This window comes from Phodopus roborovskii, unplaced genomic scaffold (assembly GCF_943737965.1).
Source record: "Phodopus roborovskii unplaced genomic scaffold, PHOROB, whole genome shotgun sequence".
Lineage (NCBI taxonomy): Eukaryota > Metazoa > Chordata > Mammalia > Rodentia > Cricetidae > Phodopus > Phodopus roborovskii.
The window spans coordinates 47176490-47198983 of record NW_026126511.1 but is presented as its reverse complement, the minus strand read 5'-3'; the positions used below and the strand labels follow the sequence as shown (position 1 = coordinate 47198983).

The 22494-nt window shown below is 41.0% G+C and overlaps 1 protein-coding gene across 1 annotated transcript in view; it reads right to left on the bottom strand.

The window, feature by feature from the left end:
* Window positions 1–22494, bottom strand: part of Adam2 (ADAM metallopeptidase domain 2) — a 53191-nt gene extending 30697 nt beyond the window's left edge. Inside the window, exons 1-11 of the mRNA XM_051195499.1 lie at window positions 22300–22494; window positions 21711–21787; window positions 17233–17288; window positions 15221–15299; window positions 13197–13273; window positions 12454–12622; window positions 9730–9786; window positions 8457–8528; window positions 7157–7323; window positions 5474–5555; window positions 1782–1918 (exon numbers count right to left, since the gene is read on the bottom strand). Of these exons, the coding sequence (XP_051051456.1) occupies window positions 1782–1918; window positions 5474–5555; window positions 7157–7323; window positions 8457–8528; window positions 9730–9786; window positions 12454–12622; window positions 13197–13273; window positions 15221–15299; window positions 17233–17288; window positions 21711–21787; window positions 22300–22372 (1046 nt within the window). The 5' untranslated portion in view covers window positions 22373–22494. The remainder of the gene's footprint in view (window positions 1–1781; window positions 1919–5473; window positions 5556–7156; window positions 7324–8456; window positions 8529–9729; window positions 9787–12453; window positions 12623–13196; window positions 13274–15220; window positions 15300–17232; window positions 17289–21710; window positions 21788–22299) is intronic.

Sequence of the window (22494 nt, the reverse complement as noted above, 5' to 3'; positions counted from 1 at the left end):
AAAAGCAGAGGCAGAAGTAGCAAAGCAAGTTCAAGACCAGTTTGGTCTACACAGCAAATCCCTGGAAGGTAGTATAGACTCTGTCTCAAACAGAGTCTATAAACAATAGACTCTGTTTATATATAAACAGAGTGATAAATAAACAAACTGATCAAGGCGGTAAACAGAAAAGGAGTATGATTGAAGCTACCTGCTTAAATAATAGGGTTTTTAAAAGGTATTTTATTATGATTTTCCTTATTCTCAACAATAACAGTTGATTACAGTTAATAACAATATTATTCTCAATAATAACACTATTATGATCATAAGCATTGGCAACTCAGTAGTGGGCATGGCTACCATGAAGCTATTCAGATATGGGCAATTAGACCTGATGATTTCAAGGCCTAACCCCCTGTATTACTGTACAAAGCTGTTCTAGACATTAGGATGACCAAGGGAGGTTATTGAACAGATCACCAATGTTGCATTTGTGTGTGGGCACAGCCTGGTTTGAACATAGTTTTCAGTTATATTACATATACATGATGAAATTGATTATACACTTCCAACCACTGTCACATGGTTTCTATTTGTGTGGGGGGGCATATGGGTCACGACACACATGTGGCAGGTTAGAAGACAACTTGCAGGGTTCGGATCTTCCTGACTGAGTGGATCCAGGGAGGGACTGAACTTAAGTCATCAGGTGTGACAACTAATGTTGTTATGGCCAACCCATCTCACCAGCATGGTTTCTGTCTGAGTACCAGGGAGCAAAGGGAGGAGAACAACAGAGAGATGGCAGGATAGCCCAGTGGCTAAAGTTGCTTACTGCACAAGCCTGGCAGCCTGAGTTCAATCCTTGAGACCCACATAAAGACGGAAGAAAACAATTCAGAGTTCTCCACATGTATTCTGTGGCGGGTGCACCCCTCATACATCCATCATGAGCAACCACCCAAACACACACAGACACACAAGACACACACAGATACACACAGACACACACAGATACACAGACATACAGGCACATACACACACACACAGATACACACACACAGACACACAGACATACATACACACAAACAGACATACACACACACAGACACACACACAAATACACACAGACACACAAACAGACATACAGACACACACAGACACACACAGATACACAGACATACAGGCACACACACACACACAAATACACACAGACACACACACACACAAACAGACATACAGACACACACACACACAGACACACACAGATACACACACACAGACATACACACACAGAGACATACAGACATACACACACACACACACACGTTAAAAAGGACGTTCAATAGGACTTTCAAAGGCTAAGGAACACAGCTTCCCATCCGTGTGCTGACATGTATGTGACTGTTCTGTGCGGACAGAATGGACGGATGCTGTTACTGGAACATAGCGTGAATGGCAGCTTGTGCAGGCAGTGAGCAGTTTTATGGTTCCAATCATCCAATAGACTTACTGGGTGCTTTCTTTCTCTTTCTAGCAATCAAGGTGCTTCAGGCCCTGGCTCCAGGTCTTTGCTTTGGTTCTTACCCTGACTCCTCTCAGTGATGGATTATGAATGGAAGTGTAAGGTGAAATAAGCCCTCCCCTCTCCAAGTTGCTTTTGATCATGGTGCTTTGTTGCAGCAATAGAAACCTAAGATGCCCAGTTTCTAGCATGTTAGTTTTCTTTAACTAAGTATACAGAATCAGCTTAGCAGAAACTCTAGCTGGAGTTGGGGCATCAAAGTCAAGGCTCTTACATTGCTTCAGGATTCATCACGCAGATAGACACTCCACAGTGGCACTGGCTCACATTGTCGTATGATATCCCCATGCTGAGGCTCAGCAGCTGAACTAAAACAATGGCAAGTGATTCCAGACTCACGGCTTTGGGTTGCTGAAAGGAAAACACACAGGACCATAAATGTGTGCACACTTTATGTGAGGCATTTTACTTGCAGCTAGGAAAATGTGATTGATTATTCACAATAGCCACATAGTAAAATAAAGGGTAAACACACATTGTACTAGTCACAGAAGCACCACCCATATTGCAACAGTGTGTTTCAGGCAACCCTGCAAACACAGGCATGATTCAAAAGTACATGGCTTTTAATGTGAGTAAAGTGAGACACTTGGAAAAATAATTTTAAAAAGTTTAAATGGGATAAGTCCCAGTTATAATATTGAGATGCATATCAAAAATAAATTTGTAGGGTCTGGAGAGATGACTGAGTGGTTTAGAACACTTGCTGCTCTTCCAGAGGACCCAGGTTTGATTTCAAGCATCCACATAGATGCTCACATAGAGTTCTATGTCTAGAACTCCAGTTTCAGGAGATCTGACACCCTCTTCTGGCTTCTGAGGGCACTGCACACTTGTGATGTACAGACACACACATATGCAAAACACTCATGTAAAATAAAAATAAAACAAAAAAGTAATCAGTCAGGTGGTGGCAGCTCATACCTTTAATCCCAGCACTCAGAAGTCAGAGGCAGGAGGATCTGGCAGGTTTCTGTGAGTTTGAGGGCAGCCTGGTCTACAGAGTGAGTTCCAGGACAGTCAGATCAACACAGAGAAACTTGTCTCAAAAACAAATAAACAAACAAACAAAATCAATTAAAAATTAGGAGTGACTAGAAAATTCAAAATAGAGCTGAGTTTTTCTTATGTTTAATAACAGCCCAGAGCAAGCATCTCATCTACTAGAACCAGACAGCACTTCTCCTGTAGATCAGAAATGACACAAGAACAGCCATTTGCCAACTCAACACAGTGTGGTCCACGTTAACTGTCTCACAAACCCTCACAGGTTATGAAGGGCAAAATATCTTTCATTTGCACAGGAACCAGTTTACTTGTTATGGAAACTACAACAGTCAGACTTCATGGGGCAGAGTGCTGTGTCTGATGAAGAATGTGTTCATCAATGTTACATATGTATACCTATATTATTTTGTGTGTCTGTGCTGTATGCCTGTACGCCTGTGTGTGTGTGTGTGTGTGTGTGTGTGTGTGTGCATGCATATGTGAGCATGCTCATCTGGGCATGCTCATGGAAGCCAAAGGCCCATCCTAGGTGTCTTTCTCTTTGCCCTCTACTTTTTTTTTTTTTTTTTTTTTTTTTTTGAGACAAGGTCTCTAGTTCAGCTTGGAGCCCCCTGTGGGCAGTAGACTTGCTGCTGGGGAGCTCTCCAAGTCCTCTTCTCTCTGTCCCCCAGCCCTGGGGTTACAGTGTACACTACCATACCCAGCTTTCTTACATGGTGACTGGGGAGTCAGATCCTCATGTTCACACAGAGGGCACTTTCTCCATGAGTCATCTCCTGGTCATTGTTCTTTCATTTGTCTTCAGTAACCATTATAGAGTCTATGTATGTAAAGCAAGTGTGTGTGTATATGTATGTATATGTGTGTTTATATAATTTCTATTTGTCAATTAAATATTCACAATTTAAAACATATACACAGATAACATCCTCACTTGCTTCTCAACTAACAGCTGCTTGGGATGTGTTTTTTCCACACATGTTTTTAAGAAGCAAGACAAGAGGATATATAATCCCTTGTTGGCACTACACAGCCCTAAGGGATGATGGGAGAGAGAGGGCGGTGGCTGGGGAAGCAGTGAACCAAGCTGCACCTACATATTCCCGCATCTCACTCCTGTGGATATTGGATGTTGCTTGTGTTTCTCAGTCAGTGATGGTTATCCCAAAGAAATGTGGAGAAAGGGGAAGCGCTGGGGACAGCCTCAGCCAGTCACTCCTCTTCCCCTGGGAACATTCTTCTCTGTTCCAAGAGTCTCAGCCTTCACAGTCCTCTACAGCTAGACCTTCCTTGGTAGCCAGTCTGCATTTATACAGATGTGTTCTTTCTCTTTGTTAACCAGTGAAGTTTTTTCTTCAAGTTAGCTTTGTGTGTGTGTGTGTGTGTGTGTGTGTGTGTGTGTGTGTGTGTGTTGCATATGAATGTTTGAGGAAGTCCCACACCCCATCCTTAGAGACCAGGGAAATCACTTTCTCCACAAAACAAATGTTACATTTACCAAAATATGACATGGATTTTTAATGTGGATTTTTTCTTTTCCAGCTCCACTGTGCTCCATTTTGCTTACTAGAGTGAGGCCATTCTGTGCTGCCTCTCTGAAACTCCAGCAGGCATCACAGAAACACGAGTGTAAAGGAGCAGATTCTATAGTGAGAAGCACAAAAGGGAAATGATGTCAGAACTACACTAGGGCCAACCCCCTAAGAGCCCCACAGTAATGCAAATTTTAGTGGGAACAACAAACCAAGGGAATTATAGGTGGTCAGCACAGTCCAGCTCTACTGACTCCCTGCCAAGGTTTAGGTCAGTTGCATGAGTGTGGTGAAAGGGCTTAGAAAATTTTTAGACTAAGAACTACAGAATGAGTTGACACGTGCTGCTAATCCTTTATTCTCATTCTCTTCCTGCTGTAAAGTTTCCAGTTTATATTCATATGCACAAACAAAGGCGATTCTCTGGTAATCACAAAATTACAGGGCTTGTATTTTTCAGGGTCATAAAGCAGATAAGAGATGCCCCAAACAACACTGTCAGCAGCTTGGATGTGCCACACCCCTATCTTTGAAGGTCCCAAATGGGATCTGTTTGAAAGACTCCTCTCCTGGCTAAATGTCCTGCCAAATAAAAGATGTTGCACGCAGCTGGCTTCTAAGTTGTATCTCAGGGAATGGAGTGGAGATTTGACTGAGGAAAGCAAGGTTTTTGACTGCGTGACTAGATTTTCTCATCAGGTGCTTAAGCAGAAGAACAAGGCAGAATTTTAAGTATTCACAGTCCTTGTGGGACAAACAGATACAGTTATGAAGCATGTCCCCCATGTGTATTCTGAATTATCAAATGATATTGTTAAATGAAAAAAACATCTTCCTGACCACTCACAGAGATGCAATCATGAGATTGCATGTATAAATCACATGAGATTACACACTACTATGTAGGCATTGAGCAGAAGACACCAAGCTGCTTTAGCAAAAGTGAGCAACAGTTTCCAGAGTTGATGGTCCTGCAGGTCTTGCCTGGATAGGATTAACCTCCGCCAGAGTCACTCCTCTGGTGAGTTGACATCTCAACAACCTGCTGTAACTCTCTCGTGGTCCCTAACGGGGAACCTTTAGTTTTATACTGTTTTATACTGCAGTCTGTTATACATTATTTAAAGATTTACTTTATTTTTAATTTTGTGTGTGCATGCTTGTATGAGTGTAGTGCCCACAGAGGACTCAGGAGGGCACTGGATCCCCTGGAGCTGGAGTCACAGCTGGTTGTGAGTTAAAGGATGTGGGTGGGTGCTGGGAACTGAATCTGGGTCCTCTGTGGAGGAGCAAGGGCTCTCTAACAAGGACCTCCCAGCTCGCCCATGTTATGAATTTTAATCAGGCAGATTAAAGCACAGCATACCAGAGCAACACTTCCAGCATAGTTCTTGTCACACATCTTCCCCTGAAAGGTGGCACCAACGTAGTCTGAAATTTCTCTGTAACTGAATTGAAAGAAGTATAATCACATAAATTTGCAACAGTAAGCGTAGTTAATGCTCTATTTTCATAGAACAGATTTTTTTTCTTTTTCTTTCTTTCTTTTTTTTTTTTTTTTTTTTTTTTTTTTTTTTTTTTTGAGACAGGGTTTCTCTGTATTGCTTTGGAGCCTGTCCTGGAATTCACTCTGTAGACCAGGCTGCCCTTGAACTCACAGAGATCCACCTGCCTCTGCCTCCCCTCCCGAGTGCTGGGATTAAAGGCGTGTGCCACCAACGCCCAGCCATAGAACACAGATTTTAGTGTTGCTTACTGATTCAGACTCTTAAAATTTCCACTAACAGTCATGTGACATGGGTTAGGATTGCCCAATGTTCCTACATTTCTAAAAATGATAAAAATCGGTTTAAAAAAATAGAAAGTGTACTTTCACATGGGTTTCTGAAACACAGTGAAAATTAACTCAGTGCAATGGCCATTTTAGAAAAAAAAATGGATATATCCTCTGAAATAATATTTTAATAATATTTTAATTTCTTAAAATAACAAAATGAAGGCATGGAAGCGGGTACATGGGTAGAATTGGGGCAGAGCTGTGAAGTCTCCTCATTGTCTAGTGGAATTAGCCTGCGAGAGCCACTTCAAGGCAAGCATGCAACAGAACACTAAAAGTACCGCATTCCATGTGTGTTCTGAAACTACCGATGTTAGAAAACAAAGAGTATTAAATAGGAGGGACCTGTATACTAACAGTATACTACAGTATACAACTATACTATAACACAGTGTAGCTACAATACATCCATGGTATATTAGAACAGTCATTCTCCACCTGTGAGTCACCACCCCTCAATAAACCTCTATCTCCAAAAGTGTTTTCATTAAAATTCATAACAGTAGCAAAAAATCACACTTATGAAGTAGCAACGAAAATGATGTTATGGCTGGGGTTCACCACAATGTGAGGAACTGTATTAAAGGGTCACAGCGTTGGGAAAGTTGAAAACTAATACTTAGTTAGAAGTATCATCCTTTCTTGTTTTTCTCTTTTTCTTTCCTTTCATAGTGTGTGTACATGCTCATCCATGTGTGCCCTGGGGTTACAGAAGCACAGACCACTAGGCTTTTACACAGGTGTTGGGACTCTGAACTTGGGTCTTCAAAAAATGCCCAGCAAGCACTTTACCCACATAGCCATTTCCTCAGTTTCTCCTTGTTGTTGCTATTCTTGTCATTATTATTAGTTCAAAGAACAAAGCTAAATGCCTACATTCATAGAATTCAGACAGGCCTTCCAAACAGATACTGTGAGCCTGTGATGCACAGCCTGGCACACTTGACGGAGTTATGTGTGCTCTGTGGTAAGAAGACACCCGGAAGTAGGGCAGAAGAAGTGAGCTTCAACTACAGACCAATCAAGTGAGGGACCTTAATAATCTCCCCATAAGTAAGCTGTCCTAGTAGGTTGCGTGCTATTGTATATACAGGGGGCAGAAATCACAGAGAACTTGCCTTTCCTCTAAAATGCCTGTGGATTGTTGGAAAAGGGATCAGACTGGCCAGTTTCTCTGGGTATAACCTGTCATAGCTTGAGAAAAGTACGTACACAAGTAAAAATGCCATGTCATGTGGACGAAGAACGAGGTAAGACTGTTTCCACTTCAGGAACCTGTAGAGCAACTCATTAGCATCACCAGCGATTGAGATTTTGTTTTCATCCATCCAAAATTCCAGGGAAGACAGAATTACTGTAAGATTAAAGGGGGCAAAAATCTAAAATAGAACACAGACAGAAAACCCGTTCAAATAACATGATCTAAAGGGACTGGGCAAAAGAGCTCTGAAAAGAAGCTCAGGTCATGCATTTAAGAACAGTAGTGTGGGTCTGGATTCGGTATTTGAAAGTATTAGTTAGCAGTAAGTGTCCTGGTCATATGTCACACTGGAGCCTTTAAAATGCTTGCACTTAATCAACACCCCCGTCCCCCCAAAATGTCTCGTTGTATGTAATCCCTACAATGACCTACTTTATAGGTAGGAGAATGGACACTTCAAATGCAACTTAATGGTCCTTCTATCACTCAGCATGCATCTTTATGCAGATTCACCAGAAGGTATGGGGGTTCTTAGGAACAGCAGCAAGTGTGGTGGTTTGAGTGATAATGTCCCTTAGGTTCTGGCATTTGGATACTGTCACCAGTTGGTGGCATTGTTTGCGGAGGTTTAGGAATTATGGTCTTGCTGAGGAAGTGTGCCACTGGGGGTGGAGCTTTGAGGTTTCAGAGCTGAGCACCCCCTCCCCCCCCAGTACACTCTCTCTGCTTCCTGCCTTTTGTTCCAGGCTTGTGCCCTCAGCTTCCATCTCTAGCTGCTGTATCTGCTGTGTACTGCTATACTGTCTCCACCCTTAAGGACTTTAACTCTCTGAAAGTATAAGCCCAAAGAAACTATTCCTTCTATAGGCGGCTTAGCTAGGTTTCTATTGCTGTAACACCATGAAGAGACACTATGACCACGGCAACTCTAATAACGAAAACATACATGGCTCACGTACATGACGGCATGCAGGCTGTCATGGTGCTGGAGCTGAGCATGCTACATCTTGACTCAGAGGTAACAGAAAATCAGCTGTCACACCAAGTGAAGCTTGAGAGAAAAAAAAAAAGCCCCCACGGTGGCACATTTCCAACAGAAGGTGTGGCCCAGATTAAAGGTGTGCCCTCTAGTCTCAAGGTCTGGATTAAAGGTGTGTATCATTCAGCCTCCTCCAACAAGGCCACACCTCCCAAGAGTGCTACTTCCTATGCTCTTATGGGGGCCAAATACATTCAAACTACCACTAATAAATTACCTTGGATATGGTGTTTTATCACAATAATAGAAAACACAAAGAAGAAAATACTCACAGCATTTGCCAATCCAACCAACTGGAAAATCTTTTGAGTGACAACGGTTGCATCAGCCCCAATATGCTCATACTGTAAAATAAAATTGCTGTATATATACATACATATATTTGTTTGACTTCAATTCTGTTAGAAGTTTAATATAGCAAAGCAATATACTGTTTTAAATCACTGACATTTTAATCCGCGTTATTTTATTATTCGTATCACATAGTGTGAAAATAGAAAATACAAAAAAAATCTGAAAAGCTACGATATAAAATTCCACTATTAATAAAGTAAGGATAATAGTTCCTGACAGAAAATATTAGCTTTAAGTGATTTAGATATGAACATCTCAGTGTTTTATTATCTGTGCACATGCAGTGGCCACGGAGGCCAGAAGAGGGCACCAGATCACATGAGCTTGACCTGGAGACTGTTGTGAGCCACCACATGGGTGCTTGGAACTGAACTCGGGTCCCCTGTGAGGGCAGCAAGCCGGCTTGACCGTGGTCATCTCTCCAGCTGCAGGAAGCAACTTAAGATGGGGGAAACTCCCAGAATCTGCATGTGAAAAGCTCTCAAAATGTTATTCACTCAGTGATTACGCTTTTGCAATGTTTTGGAAACAGAAGACACATCAGTGGGTTATGGAGGCCAGTGAAATTGGGGGAGAGAGGTGTATGACTAGGAAGCAGCATGCAGTGGCTCCTGGTTGGTGCAAGCAGCCTGCATCTTGGCTGCATTCGGTCGCAGTGTGATGGCTTCTGCAGTACTGGCTGAAGACGTCTGTGTGTATGTGCACGTGTTCCTGCAAGTGTGTGTGTATGTAACTATCCTCAATAAGAAGGCAAACGGAAAAATGAGAAACTATTATAATAAAAATTTCCATTAATAGCAAAAGGAATAATGGAGGGGAAAAAGTACAAATAATTGAGTTTATTCAAATTCAAGTTATTATATTCCAAAGTCAAAGATTGATTCTGTGAGACATGGGAGAATTGTTTCTTCTTCCTTCCTTTCTTTTTTTTTTTTTTTTTAAGTTTTACTTATTATGAATGCAGTGTTCTGCGTGCATGTGTGTCTGCAGGCCAGAAGAGGGCACCAGATCTCATTACAGATGGTTGTGATCCATCATGTGGTTGCTGGGAATTGAACTCTGGACCTCTGGAAGACCAGCCTGTGTTCTTAACCACGGACCGAGCTATCTCTCCAGCCTAACAATTGCTTTTCTAATGCCTCACTGCTAATTAAAAAATGAACAAAGCAAATACAATTGGAATACACTTACCATTCCTTTCTCGACTACAACATGTATTTCTAGATAGCGAGACACAACTTTCTGTGACTGAAAAAAAAGAAATTCCACAGATTTGATGTCAAAATTGAAGAATGACTTCAATATTTTTAGTTTTATCACTAATTCTAGTGAGACAAATGTGGTGAGATTTTTATATTCAGAAATAGAATCAGAAACGTTACCAAAGCAGATCATTCAGACCCCTCCCCACCTGTTCTCCTGTTCCTTCTCTGCGCCTTGTCTTGTCAGACATTTATCTTATCCAGAAGATAATCCACCTCCCGTCCTTTCTCCCCGTCCCCACTGGTCCCACCTCTCCCTCCCATTCTTCATGTTCCCATTCATCTTGTGAGCAGTTCTGTTAGCTGAATGATATTCTTTTTTAAACTTCATGTTTGTTTTTAAATTAAAGAGAAACAACTAAACAGCTGGACAAAACAGCCCTACAGACTACAGCTAGGATATCTGAATCTTCTTCGAATCCCCCAAGACAGCGCCCCTTACCAGCAGGAAGTAGTTTGGAAAGAACGACGCCCAAATTCCCAAATATTGTGTATAAATGTTTGTTTTCATTTAATTGGACTTTGTTATATAAAATTAAATAAAAAATTATATATATATAAAAAAAGAGAAACAACTATGTGTGCTGATGTGTGTGTTTATGTGGTATGTTTACCATGTGTGTGCAAAACCAGTATTTGTGGTTCTCTTGGGTATTTAGTCAAAGTTAATTCTCCAGGCCAAGTGTAGGAGAACTCACCTACATTTTGCTTCTGACTCAACTGTTTTTAGATCCTAGATCTCTGCTCTGTAGTGTTTGTTTTTTTTTTTTTATGGTTTATTAAAACTTGACTGAGGATTCAGAAAAGCAAAGTCAGCCTCAAGTTATAGAGATCAGGCTGTGTTGGTACACACCTTTAATCCTAGCAGGCAGCAGCTAGGAGGTGGTGTTACACACCTTTAATCCTAGGACTCAGGATTAAGAGATAGATGGATCTCTCTGAGTTCAAGGCCACCCAGATCTACACAAGAGTGCATTAGTCTAAAAGACAATTACAGCTCATACCTTTAATCCCAGGACTTATGAGAGGTAAATAAGACAGGACAAGGAGTGAGTATGAGGCATTTGTTCTCCAGCTACACTGAGGAGAGGCAGCAGTTAGAGACTTGGTGAAGGGCTCCTTTGTGGGTCATCCCTTTCAGCCTGGCCTAGAGGTGAGAGCTAGTGGCTGGCTGCTTTGCTTCTCTGATCTTCAGCTTGAAGCTTGAACCCCAACATCTGTCTCTGGGTCTTTTATTTATCCGTGTTACACTGCTCTACTTAGAATTTATCATTCAGTGACTTAGCATCCAGCCAACTCTAAGCCTTTCAAGTTTCCTTTCTGGTCCCAAGGTCCCATTTGTGCAAACATTTCTTTACAAGTGTTCTTGGTAGCATTGTATTATTTAAATAGTGGGAATCACCCAATTGTTCACCTGTTGATTAAATAAATGTGATATATTACTAAAATGGAATAATACTTAAACATGAAAATAAAACTGGTATTTTAAAATACTACAACCATGAGCACATTGGTGGGTAAAAACTCACAAAAAAAAAAAAAAAAAAAAAAAAAAAAAAAAAAAAGACCCGTTTGATGATTCCACTTGTATATTATGTCGTGAAGCAGCAATTCTATAGATACAAAAACGTGTAAGTAGTTTCCAAGAAAAGGCAGGCAAAACAGAAGGAGATATAGGACGTGCTTGCAAATCGATCTGTCACTGCCATTTAACTGTGGAGGCACATACTAACAAGATGCAGAACAGCATCGATGGATGTGTGTCTCAATAAACCCTTACAGATGTGAACAGGCAGTAGGCAGTCTGCTGCCACTCATTAGCAACCCCCTAACGTTGTTATATTGTTCAAGTAAGCTTTGTACCTATTTTGCAGTATGACAATTGTAATATATAATACAAAGTACACAAAACTATAGGTCATTTTAAAGTTGCCCTTGGGGGTAAAATAAACAGTTTTGGAATACTCCGTTAGTAAAAACTAAGAGGAAGAATAAAGGAATAGGAACATAACAAGACCAAGAAACAACAAGGTGATAGATTATGATTATTCTACAGTGCTTTAAAACTGACATCATGAATGATGGGATAAAACAAAATTGCCACATTAAAAAACAACAGCATGCTGTTTGGAAAAAAAAAAAAAAAAAACCATGGTTTCACTGAGACAAATGTAGCTTTAAAATGCTCACAACCAATGCACATGTAAGCAGCTTTAATAACATTCAGTGAGTTACAAAACTAAACTAAACAAAACAAAAAGCCATGAAAGGGGGCAGTGACGTATTGGGAAGAGGAGGGACTATAGACGGAGTGGGAGTGGATATCGATACAAGCATTATATACGGGTATGGGGTTAATAAATAAAATGTATTTTAAAAAATACACACGTATGGAATTGTCAAACAATAAATAAAATTATTTAAAATAAAAACTGTATAAATCAATAACACCAGAACAAAGAAGGAGGCATCACTAACAATATTAAGGAAGTTAGAGAAATATTGAGAAAAATCACAAAACTAGTTTTCAGGATTGTGACTGATGAGCATTTGTTGGACACATCCTTGTGATGTCTATGTGTGCATGTGTGGTATATAGGTAAATAATTTGTTTACCAGGAAATTACTTGATAACATCTAGTTAATCCCCTACCTTGACACTTTGTATCTTATACTTCAGGTCCCTTAGTTCAATATCCTTCTCAGCATAGAGCAAAGCATCTCCTTTCTTAGGCTCCATTTGATAGATCACGTGTTCAAAACCAATGGAAGATTCCAGAGGTTCTATTCCATAGCTAACATTTCCAAACTGAAGGAAACCTCTGGCAAGAAACAAAAACATACATTATAAAAAAGCATTACACATGGAGGTGTCAGTCAACTGCCATGCAATTAATGCACTTTCACAAGCTCATTAAGTCCGGAAGCGCAGCCACACACTGAGTGGCACAGAGTAGTGACATAATTGGAATATCCCAGCTATTACAAGCCCATGACTTCTGTGGAGCTGGAGAGATGGCTGAGTGCATAAGAGCATTTACTGCTCTTGTAGAGGACCAGGGGTTGGTTCCCAGCTCCACATGGAAGCTCACAACCACCTGTATTTCCAGTGTATTCATCTAGTACTCGTGTAGGCACACATAAGAATAACAAAAATAAATCCTGAGAATTTTTTATGCACTCCTAATATAACAATAGCTTAAATTCAGTATCAGGGTAGAATCTGTTATTTAAAATAATTATATATATATATATATATATATATATATATATATATGATCAACAAAAAAAATTCATTTATACTCCTTTTTGTGTTCCATGCATTTACACAAACACACACACACACAAATTTATTTAAAAAAACACACCATTTTATATACAATTACGTATTACAACCTGAGTCCAGTACATGTGCTAACAATCACCATAGAATTTGGATAACCTTCAACGTATCCTTGGAAGTAGCAGATATTCTGAAACACAAAGATAAAATACACAATATATCCCTTGTGGTAAAGATATCATTATCAGAGACCTCAGACTGTCAGCTTGTGTGTGTGTATGTGTGTGTGTGTGTGTGTGTGTGTGTGTGTGTGTAAGACCAGTTGTTTCCAAAATCAGATCCATAAGACTAATGTGTGGAGTGGAGCATAACTTTCTGAAGTGTTCATGGTTTTATAAATTACCACATGTGTGTATTTTCATATATTTCTCTCTCTCTCTCTCTCTCTCTCTCTCTCTCTCTGTCTCTCTCTGAGACAGGGTCTCACTATATAGCCTTGGCCTGCTGGAATTCACTATGTAGATCCAGCTGGTCTCAATTTCACAGAGATCTCCCAGTCTCTGCCTCCTTAAATATGAGTTAATTTATCCGTAATTAGGATAATTATTGATAATCAAACACTCTTTTAGTTTTATTTTCACATTCTTCTGACTTAATTCTGCATGTGAGAGAAGCAAAAGAAATCCAAAGGGGAAATTTGTTTTCAAGAGTATTTTGAGTGAGATACGAGGATTGGCTTGCAGAGTCCTCTCACAGAGGCCATCAATAACTCCAGAAATGGCCATTACATTCGCTGAGCTTCTCATTACATGACTTCCCACATCTCTCCTGCAAGGGCTCCCCCAGGCAAGGGAGCAGGGGGGCTCTAATAGTCTTTCAGGTTCTGGGAGGAGGCAAGGGTTTCCAAGGTGCCCAAAAAGAGATGCAAAACAAAGCCTTGGAAGAGAGGAGGACACAGAGGGAGGTTCCAAGATGCATGCTCAGGGGTGATTCCTGTATCTGCCTTTGGGCCAGGGATGTGACCTGGCAGAGAGACAATGCTATTCAGTGGCTACCTCTACCCACCCACCCCAACCCTGGAGGATGTATTTACATTACTCTCATCTTGCCTGTCTGTCTTTGAGGATGGGATGCTTACAGAGTGGAAGTTCCTTTTTAGGGAAGGGTAGGCAGAAGCCACTTGGATCCAAGATGGCTGCCAGCCTGACCACATGACAACCTCTAGCCCTAGTGTAGTTTCCCTACTAAGTGACACACCCAGCAGCAACCTTAACAGAAAGCACTCGACCATAAAGGAGCAAAGACAGGCAGTGTCTGGGTTAGGAAAACACTTCCTTTCTATGCAGGTAATGTGTGACTTCCTCTGAGAAGGTGAGCTGAGAATTTGTGAGGTTCCCAGGGATCTACTCAGGCTATCCAATAAACTTGCACTGGTGAAACTTAGCCTAGGATCTGTCTTTGGCTTTGTGGCACTAAGCAATCACCTCTCCAGGATGAGGACAATTATCTGGGGAATCTGGCAGAAACTAAGGCCCTTAAAGCTGGAAAATCAGATGGATTACTAGAACAAGACTGGAAATGCTTGAGGTTGATTTCTTCCAGTGCTAGGATTTAAACCTAAGACCTTCTGTATGCTAGGCAAAGACTACACTGAACTATGTCTCAGCCCAAGACTGGAAATTCTTCAAAGGTTCATAAGTGTTTTGATGGCATCATTGAACGTGGCCAGTATATGATTAAAAATATGTTTTTGGGGTGGTGGTGATGGTGGTGCACACCTTTAATCCCAGCCATTGGGAGGCAGAGGAAGGTGGATTTCTGCTGTGAATTTAAGGCCAATTCAGAATACTTATCAAGTTCTAGGCTAGTAAGGCTACACCACACACATACACACACACACACACACACACACACACACACACACACACACACACACACACGAATGCACGCATGCATATAACCAGGAAACAAATGGTTTAGATACACTGCAGTGTGATTTGGCTTGGGAATCACCTACTAATGGGATAAGCACATCTCACAGAAGGAAATTGATAAGTTTACATCAAAACTAATGAGGACATCTATGCTGTGGACTCTAGGACCACACCACGGAGGCAGAGTGAGAAGGAACTCATACCTGGAAATGCTGATCCAGAGGCCTCATGATTCCTGTATTGTCATAACTGTAAACTCTAAAGCTGGGAGGCAAGAACACTCTGCAAAAGCAAAGATGAGGTGTATTTAATAGAAAATTGTTTCCCACATGTTTAATTTTTAAAAGATCATTGCCAGGCAGTGAGGGCTCATGCCCTTAATCCCAGCACTGTGAGTTCAAGACCAGCCTGGTGGTCTACAGATCGAGTTCCAGGACAGCCAGGACTGTTACACCAAAAAAAAAAAAATTAACATTATCATATTATCACATACATTATCTATAGGTAAGTTTGCAAAAGATTTCTTCGTCCAAATCTTTTTCCTCTATGTTAAATTGCCAAAGCTATTGCTTGTAAGCCAGTTAAACCATAGTATCTTCCTGTTAGAACCAAATAAGCAAACATGTTTGCTATCTCTAGACCATGGTCAGAAGGATGCTGCCTATTCCAGGCCATTTTTGACATGAATACACAACACCCTGCAGTATCCTGCAGGCAGATGAGAACTGGACCTCAGGCAGCCCCAGCATCGCCCAGACACCGGAATGAAGGATAAGGCCCAGCTGAGAGTTCTGGAAGCAATCTGGCAGAAGCATCCACTAAGTCATCCAAAAGGCCTCCATTTCCCACAGAGAGGTAGAAGAGGATCGTGGATAATAAGCCATTTCCACAGAGAGGTCTCCATGTCCCACAGAGAGCTAGCAAAGGGTCGCAGGAAGTAACAGTTACAAAACAGAGTTTAGGACAATGGCTACACACACGCAAAGGTAGACCCAAAGCTCAGACCTTCTGCAGAGAAGGAACAACAGTTGAATAAACAATGTAGTGTAAGGGAGAAAATTCTCATATTGAGAAGAAAAAAAAAGGTGGGGCTAGAATAATGGCTCTGTGGGCTCTGATTATGAACACTGTCCATTCATAACACCCACGGGGTGGCTCTTGGAGCTCTGTAACTCCAATTCTGGGGCTCCTGATGCCCTTCGCTGGACTCTGAAGGGACTGTGGATTTATAGTTTCACATAGTTTACATGCCACACAGACAAAACACAGGTGCAAAATAAAAATCTTTCTGGAAATGTTTAAAATAAAAATTTAAAAAAATTAAAGGACAGAATAGAAGCCATAAAAGATATTTGCAGAGCACTAAGGTGTACGTTTGTACAGAAGTTTAAACACGAAAAATAGTCATAAATTTGTTGAAAACAATCTTTAAAACTGGACCAAAAGAAACAGCAAAATGGAAGTTAAAATCCAAGGAAATCATCACACATAGAGGGTAGAGTCAAGAAGCTAATGGGAAAGATGGACGGGTATGGATAAATACATGGCCGATCAGTGAGGGCAGAATTGCTTCGGTGAACAAATTCATGTCATACCGAAGGCCCCTGTGCCTGACCAGCAGCATCCTGGAGAGGTGGGCGGAGTGAGAACATGGAGTTGGCCCATGGCTTCATGGGGGCACTTTGGTAAAGGCTCTGTGCACTCTGTACACAGCTCAAGTGTCCTGCAGAGGTAAACATGGAGCTGGTGCCAGTCTATTTAGGTGTAAGCTGGTGGTAAGGTTGGAAATGAACCAGCTATGAAGGTAACTGGAGAGGGGCTGGAAGGGCTGGAAGGGGTAGAAGCAGACCAACGATGCTGGCTGCTGACTCAGCCCCCAGAAGCCCAAGATCTAAGAAGCACAGGGTCACAGTCTTTCAAACACAACGTTGGAGAAAAATGAAGCTCAAATCCAGGAATGATGACCTGTGTTTGTAACCCCAGCACTTGGGAGACTGAGAGAGGAGGAATGAGTCCCAGGCCAGCCTTGGCTACACGGAAAGATTCTGGAGAGAGAGAGAGAGAGAGAGAGAGAGAGAGAGAGAGAGAGAGAGAGAGAGAATGAACAGCCCATAACTAGAAAATTTTCAAATATAAAATCGTTGCATTTTAGGTAATTACCAACAATAGTGGTAATTGAAATAAGAGCAGTTGATAAAATATGACAGTTACCTACTTTTGCATTAGGTTCAGAGTGTATGTTTTCCCTTCAATTGTGAGATTGTAGGCCACCTGGAAGGAGAATATATTAAAAAAAAAAAAAAAAACAAGGAAAACAAGTTAGAAAGGAAAATTTTTTTTACATGAATGTTACATTCCAAAATTATATTAATACAACAAGAAGAGAAATAGTATAATTTGATGTTGGCTTATTCCAATGAAATGTGCTATTAAAATGTTATCTTTCAATACAAAAACAGTAGACAGAAAAAAAAGAGCTGTAATTTATTATCCATTAACTTATCCAATCAGATAGATCCTCTAAAGATGGGTCACTTTTTACCTAATAACTGTGCTAGCTTGCTAGAGACAGATCACTATAAAATTCACAATTCCTATCTGGGCAGAATATACCAAAAATCACTTAATTCCACATACAAGAGGAAAATACCCATAGCATAAGAAAAATGCCCATAGCAGAGCCTGCAGTATTTGTAGGTTTTATAAAATTTGCTCGAGGTCTGGATACAGAGTTTGCCAACCACCATATTAGTATGAAGATTTAGAGATATTACCCACAGCCATCCGCTTTCACTCTGCATGATGGCAGAGGCCTGGTGTCTTTTAGTTCACAAGTGCATAATTAGTAACATACCTCGGCATATTAAGGTCTTCAATCCCTCCCTTCTCATTTTCTTGTTTTCCATTAGAAGGGTATATATTTGTGAGATTTACTTGCAATTAGACTTTTATGTAGTGTGAGTTAAATTAGTTATTTTGTAAAATTCTTTATTATACCTTTTCCTTTGCCAAAATAAAAACGCACTGCATTTTGTACTTTGATTATGCTTACTCAATTTTTTGCTGTTGGCTTTTGTTCTGACTTAACAGATTTTGTTTATAGTTGTCTCATCTGTAAATAATGATAGTTTCCCCCACCATTTTCTCTTCAATAACCATGGGCAGTTTTACTTCCTTCTAGATCTCTTATAGGATACTTCCAATAGTTCAACATTATGTTATTTTTAAAGGGTATTTTAAATTCTCTGTAAGCCACTTTGTGGTAGTTTGACTGTAATTGGCCTCCATAAGCTCATAGGGAGTGGTACTATTAAGAGGTGTGGCTTTGTTGGAGTAGGTATGGCCTTGTTGGAGGAAATGTGTCACTGTGGTGCTTTGAAGTCTATTATGCTCAGAACACTGCCCAGTGTCTCAGTCAACTTCCTGTTGCCTGAATGATGTAGGACTCTTGCCTACTACTCCAATACCACATCTACCTCCACCTTATTCCCCATCATGATGACAATGGGCTGAACCTCTAAAACTGTAAGCAAGCCATCCCAATTAAATGTTTTCATTTATAAGAGTTGCCGTGGTCATGGTGTCTCTTTACAGCAATAGAAACCTAACTAAGACATGCTTTGATTCTAATTTTAAATTGTCATGTATGTTAGCCATACCAGACTTAGAAATAGCTAAAACACCATGTCACCAATGGTTATACTAAAAACTAAAGCACTAGTGTCACACCCACTCAGCAGAGCACAGTCCTCCCTGACACCTCTGATGGTCAGCATGCAAAAGCTCATGTTCACCATTCATGTTCATGCTGGTTATGAATATTTATTTAAACAGTGGTTTGTTTGACATAAACTTTGACTTACATAAACTTGGTCTTTGTGTAAGCACATAATCTATCTGCTTCAGTCATGGGCTCGGACACAGTAGACATTGTTGCAACCCTATGTGACCATCATCGCTAGTGCTACAGCTACCTTCAGCGCTTCCTACCCGCTCAGGTATGACATTTCACTTTCTGCATATATCAGAGTTTATCCATCTATCCTATCACAAGAAATTGTTACTTTTCATTTGTTTTACAATTATAAGCAAAGTGATAACAAATATGTATGCTGTATGTTTTAGATAGTGTTTTTATTGCGGTGAAGAGGCACCATGACCACAGACAGAACTCTTATAAATGCAAACCTTTAATTGGGGTAGCTCGCTTACAGTTTCAGGGTTCAGTCCATTATCATCATAGTGGGGAGCATGGCGGCGTGCAAGCAGATGTGCTGTTGGAATTAGCTGAAAGTCCTATATTTTGCAGGCAACAAGAAGTTGACGAACATACTGGGCAGTTTGCTGAGCATAAGAAACCTCAAAGTCTGCTCCTGCAGGGACACACTTTCCTCAACAAGGCAATCCCCACTCTAACAAAGGCACATCTCTTAATAGTGTTACTCCCTATGAGATTATGGGGGTATATTACATTCAAATTATTACACTTTATTAACAAACAAGTGTTTTTCACTTTCACTTATAATTTAAACATAGCCTCAAGGTGTAGTTCAGCAGTTGAATATTTTGCCTCGTGTGCACAAGGCAGTGAGCTCAACCACCAGTACTCCAAACTAACTAACTAACTACTAAATAAATAGACAATAAACAAAAATTTAAAAACACTTGCAAGTTGGCTGTGCACATTTGCAGAAAATGACATTGCTTAGTTATCGTCTTTTTAAAATGAGTTTAAAAACCTATCTTTTTTTTTTTTATCTGTCAAGTGGTATGTGCATATGTGTGCATGAAATACCAGGGGAGGCCAGAAGGGAGCAGCAGATTTTTCAAAGCTGGACTTGTGGATGGTTAAGTCCTGTGATGAGGTTGCTGGGAACCAAACTTCAGAGCAGAACCTGCTCTTAAACACTGAGCCTTCGCTCAGCCTGTGAAACAATTATTTTTTAAACAATGTTCTCCACTCTTAATTTGGACTCTTTGGTATTTATTTGTTAGTTTTCTTATTTATTGAGAAAAGTTCTCACACTATAGTCATTACTGGCCTGGAACATACTATGTAGGCCAGGCTGACTTCAAACGTATCGTGACCTTTCTTGCCTGAGCCTCAGAGGTACTGGGAGTACAGAAGGGGGCTACCACTCGGGCTTAGGTTGGAATCATTAGCACATTCCATTTCTGAAGGAGATTTCATTTGAGTAAATGACTGTATAAACCAAACGTATCAAAAAAAAAAAAAAAAGAAAGAAAGAAAGAAACTGAAGCTTTATTTTAACGCTAACTCTCATTAGCAGACCTATTCATTTACTTATTGTTTCATTGCATATTCTTTTTAAAAAGTGGTTTAAGTTAATTGACTAATACACCTGTGAGTGTGTACTCCCTGATGCCAGGAGAGGGTGCCAGGACATGTAGCTTGGGTGCTGGGCTTGGCACTCTGGCCCTCAAGACTGAACGATTGCTCTTAACCACTGAGCCATATCTCCAAACCTGTTGTTATTCTGACTTCCCTCAAGACATTTTCTTCCCTTGGTATTCAGTTATGTCAAAGAATTACCAACCCGCTTACCCCTGCTTTCAGTGTAAACCTGACCCAAGGATGCTTCTTTTAAAAACCTGTTCTCAATTAACAAAAACTTAGCCCTTACCCCTTCCTCTCAGGACTTCCAGTTTATACCTGAGTGTTTCTTTCTCTCCCTCTCCACCAGCCATTCCTACACTATGATGTCTACTCTCTGAAGGTCAACTTTTACACTTGCATTTGGTGCTTCCTTGTCTGTGGGTTCCACCCACTCACATTTTAAGTATCTCCCTCTTAGGATTTCCACTCTCTGCTACGCACATAGTTTGTAAATGTACATTGGTGTCCCGAGTCAGTAACTACAGAAGCCTCATTGTCCCCTAAAGGCAACAGGCATGCAGGCATTAACCAAAGAGACAATCTGAGTTCTGAGTTTGACACTCAAGACAACTGCCTTTGTTTTTATTTTCTACTCTGCTTGTTGCAAATCAGTGCCTGGTGAGTCCTCCTGGAAGCTATTCCCCCTCCGAGTAGAATCCTTGTTTGCTTTCCAATTAAAAAGAAAACAAGGGCCTCTCAAACGCCCCCTTTATCTCATTGATTAAAGTTTCATAAACACACACATATTCCTTTAAAAAAGACGCATAAAAACTCACAAGCCACAAATGGAGAAATACTAAGGAAACGTGAACACTTAATGATCAGACTATCAGTGACCCAGCCATAAGGGTTTGCTATTTCAAGAAACACAGTTTACAAACGATTCTAGAACTTAAAAAAATAACAAGCAAAAGACCGTAATCCTAAAGAGAAGCAAAAACAGTTTGAAGAGAATAATCTTAACGAGGAACATATCTGCAAAGTTGGAAAAATAGTTTTAAACACACGATAGTATCAAACCACAACCGGCACCCCTCACCAAAATAGTCCTTCAGACACACGTGGGTAGGCAGATGGGAAGAACGCCTTCGAAACCACCGAAGGGCCCGGGGCAGACACCCAGAGTCGGCAGCAGGGTTTCCTCTAAGTATTGTTAAAGTTGGCAAAAACCAGGCATTAAAAAAAATAATAAATAAACTTAGTGCGTGCTCATGGATGAAAAATATCAAGGTAACTTTTTGACAAGCATATATTTGGGTGACTTTTAAGCCATAAGCAAATTGATAATTAATTACTTGTGATTCGTAGCCTCCGCTTTGGATGGACCGGATTTTTTCTGGCACCGTGACTTGCACGTGTAATCTCTCACGAGCTGCAAGGTGCAAAAAGGAATTTCTCAGAGCCATACCCCTCTCACACAGAGAACCTTGTATCCCATGAAGCATCAACTCTCAGTATGACTATGTATTCAAATACCCACACTTCTCCTTCCTTTCCCGAACCGGAAGTTTTCAGAGAAATATGTCTGTTGCTTTGGGATTCTTGACCAGTGGGAAGGATTTGTGAATTCTGAGACAAACCCTAGCCCTCGGCACAAATAAACTCACATCATCCTCCCCTTCTAACTCGCGGCTATCATCGTCAACCTAAAACAGGATCTAAAACTGGAGGATAGAGCCAAGTCTTCCCACACCCATTTCTCATTTCTCAGGGTCCTCGGATCTGTGGGAAAGCCCTGAGCATCCTGTTCTCATTTCAGCTGTTGAGCTGGTGGCCTGGGCTTGTGCAGGTGAGAGCAATCCCCGGGCACCCTGGGCAACCATGACGGAAAGGCAAAGAAAACAGAGCTGGCATCCAAAGGCCCCAGGACGGGTTGTTACTCACTGCCTTTTGTTTGGGGCTCGCTAAGCCCATCAAGCCCACTCAGCCCACTCAGCAGAAGCAGGAAGCGCCACATGGTCTGGCGTCCTGGACCGCAGCCCCAGGGAATGGCAGTTGGCCGGCTACAGGGCAGTTGGGAGCGCGAGGTGAGGGTTGTGGGTGGCAGGGCTGTGTGCTAGCAGGCTTGTGAGTTGCTCT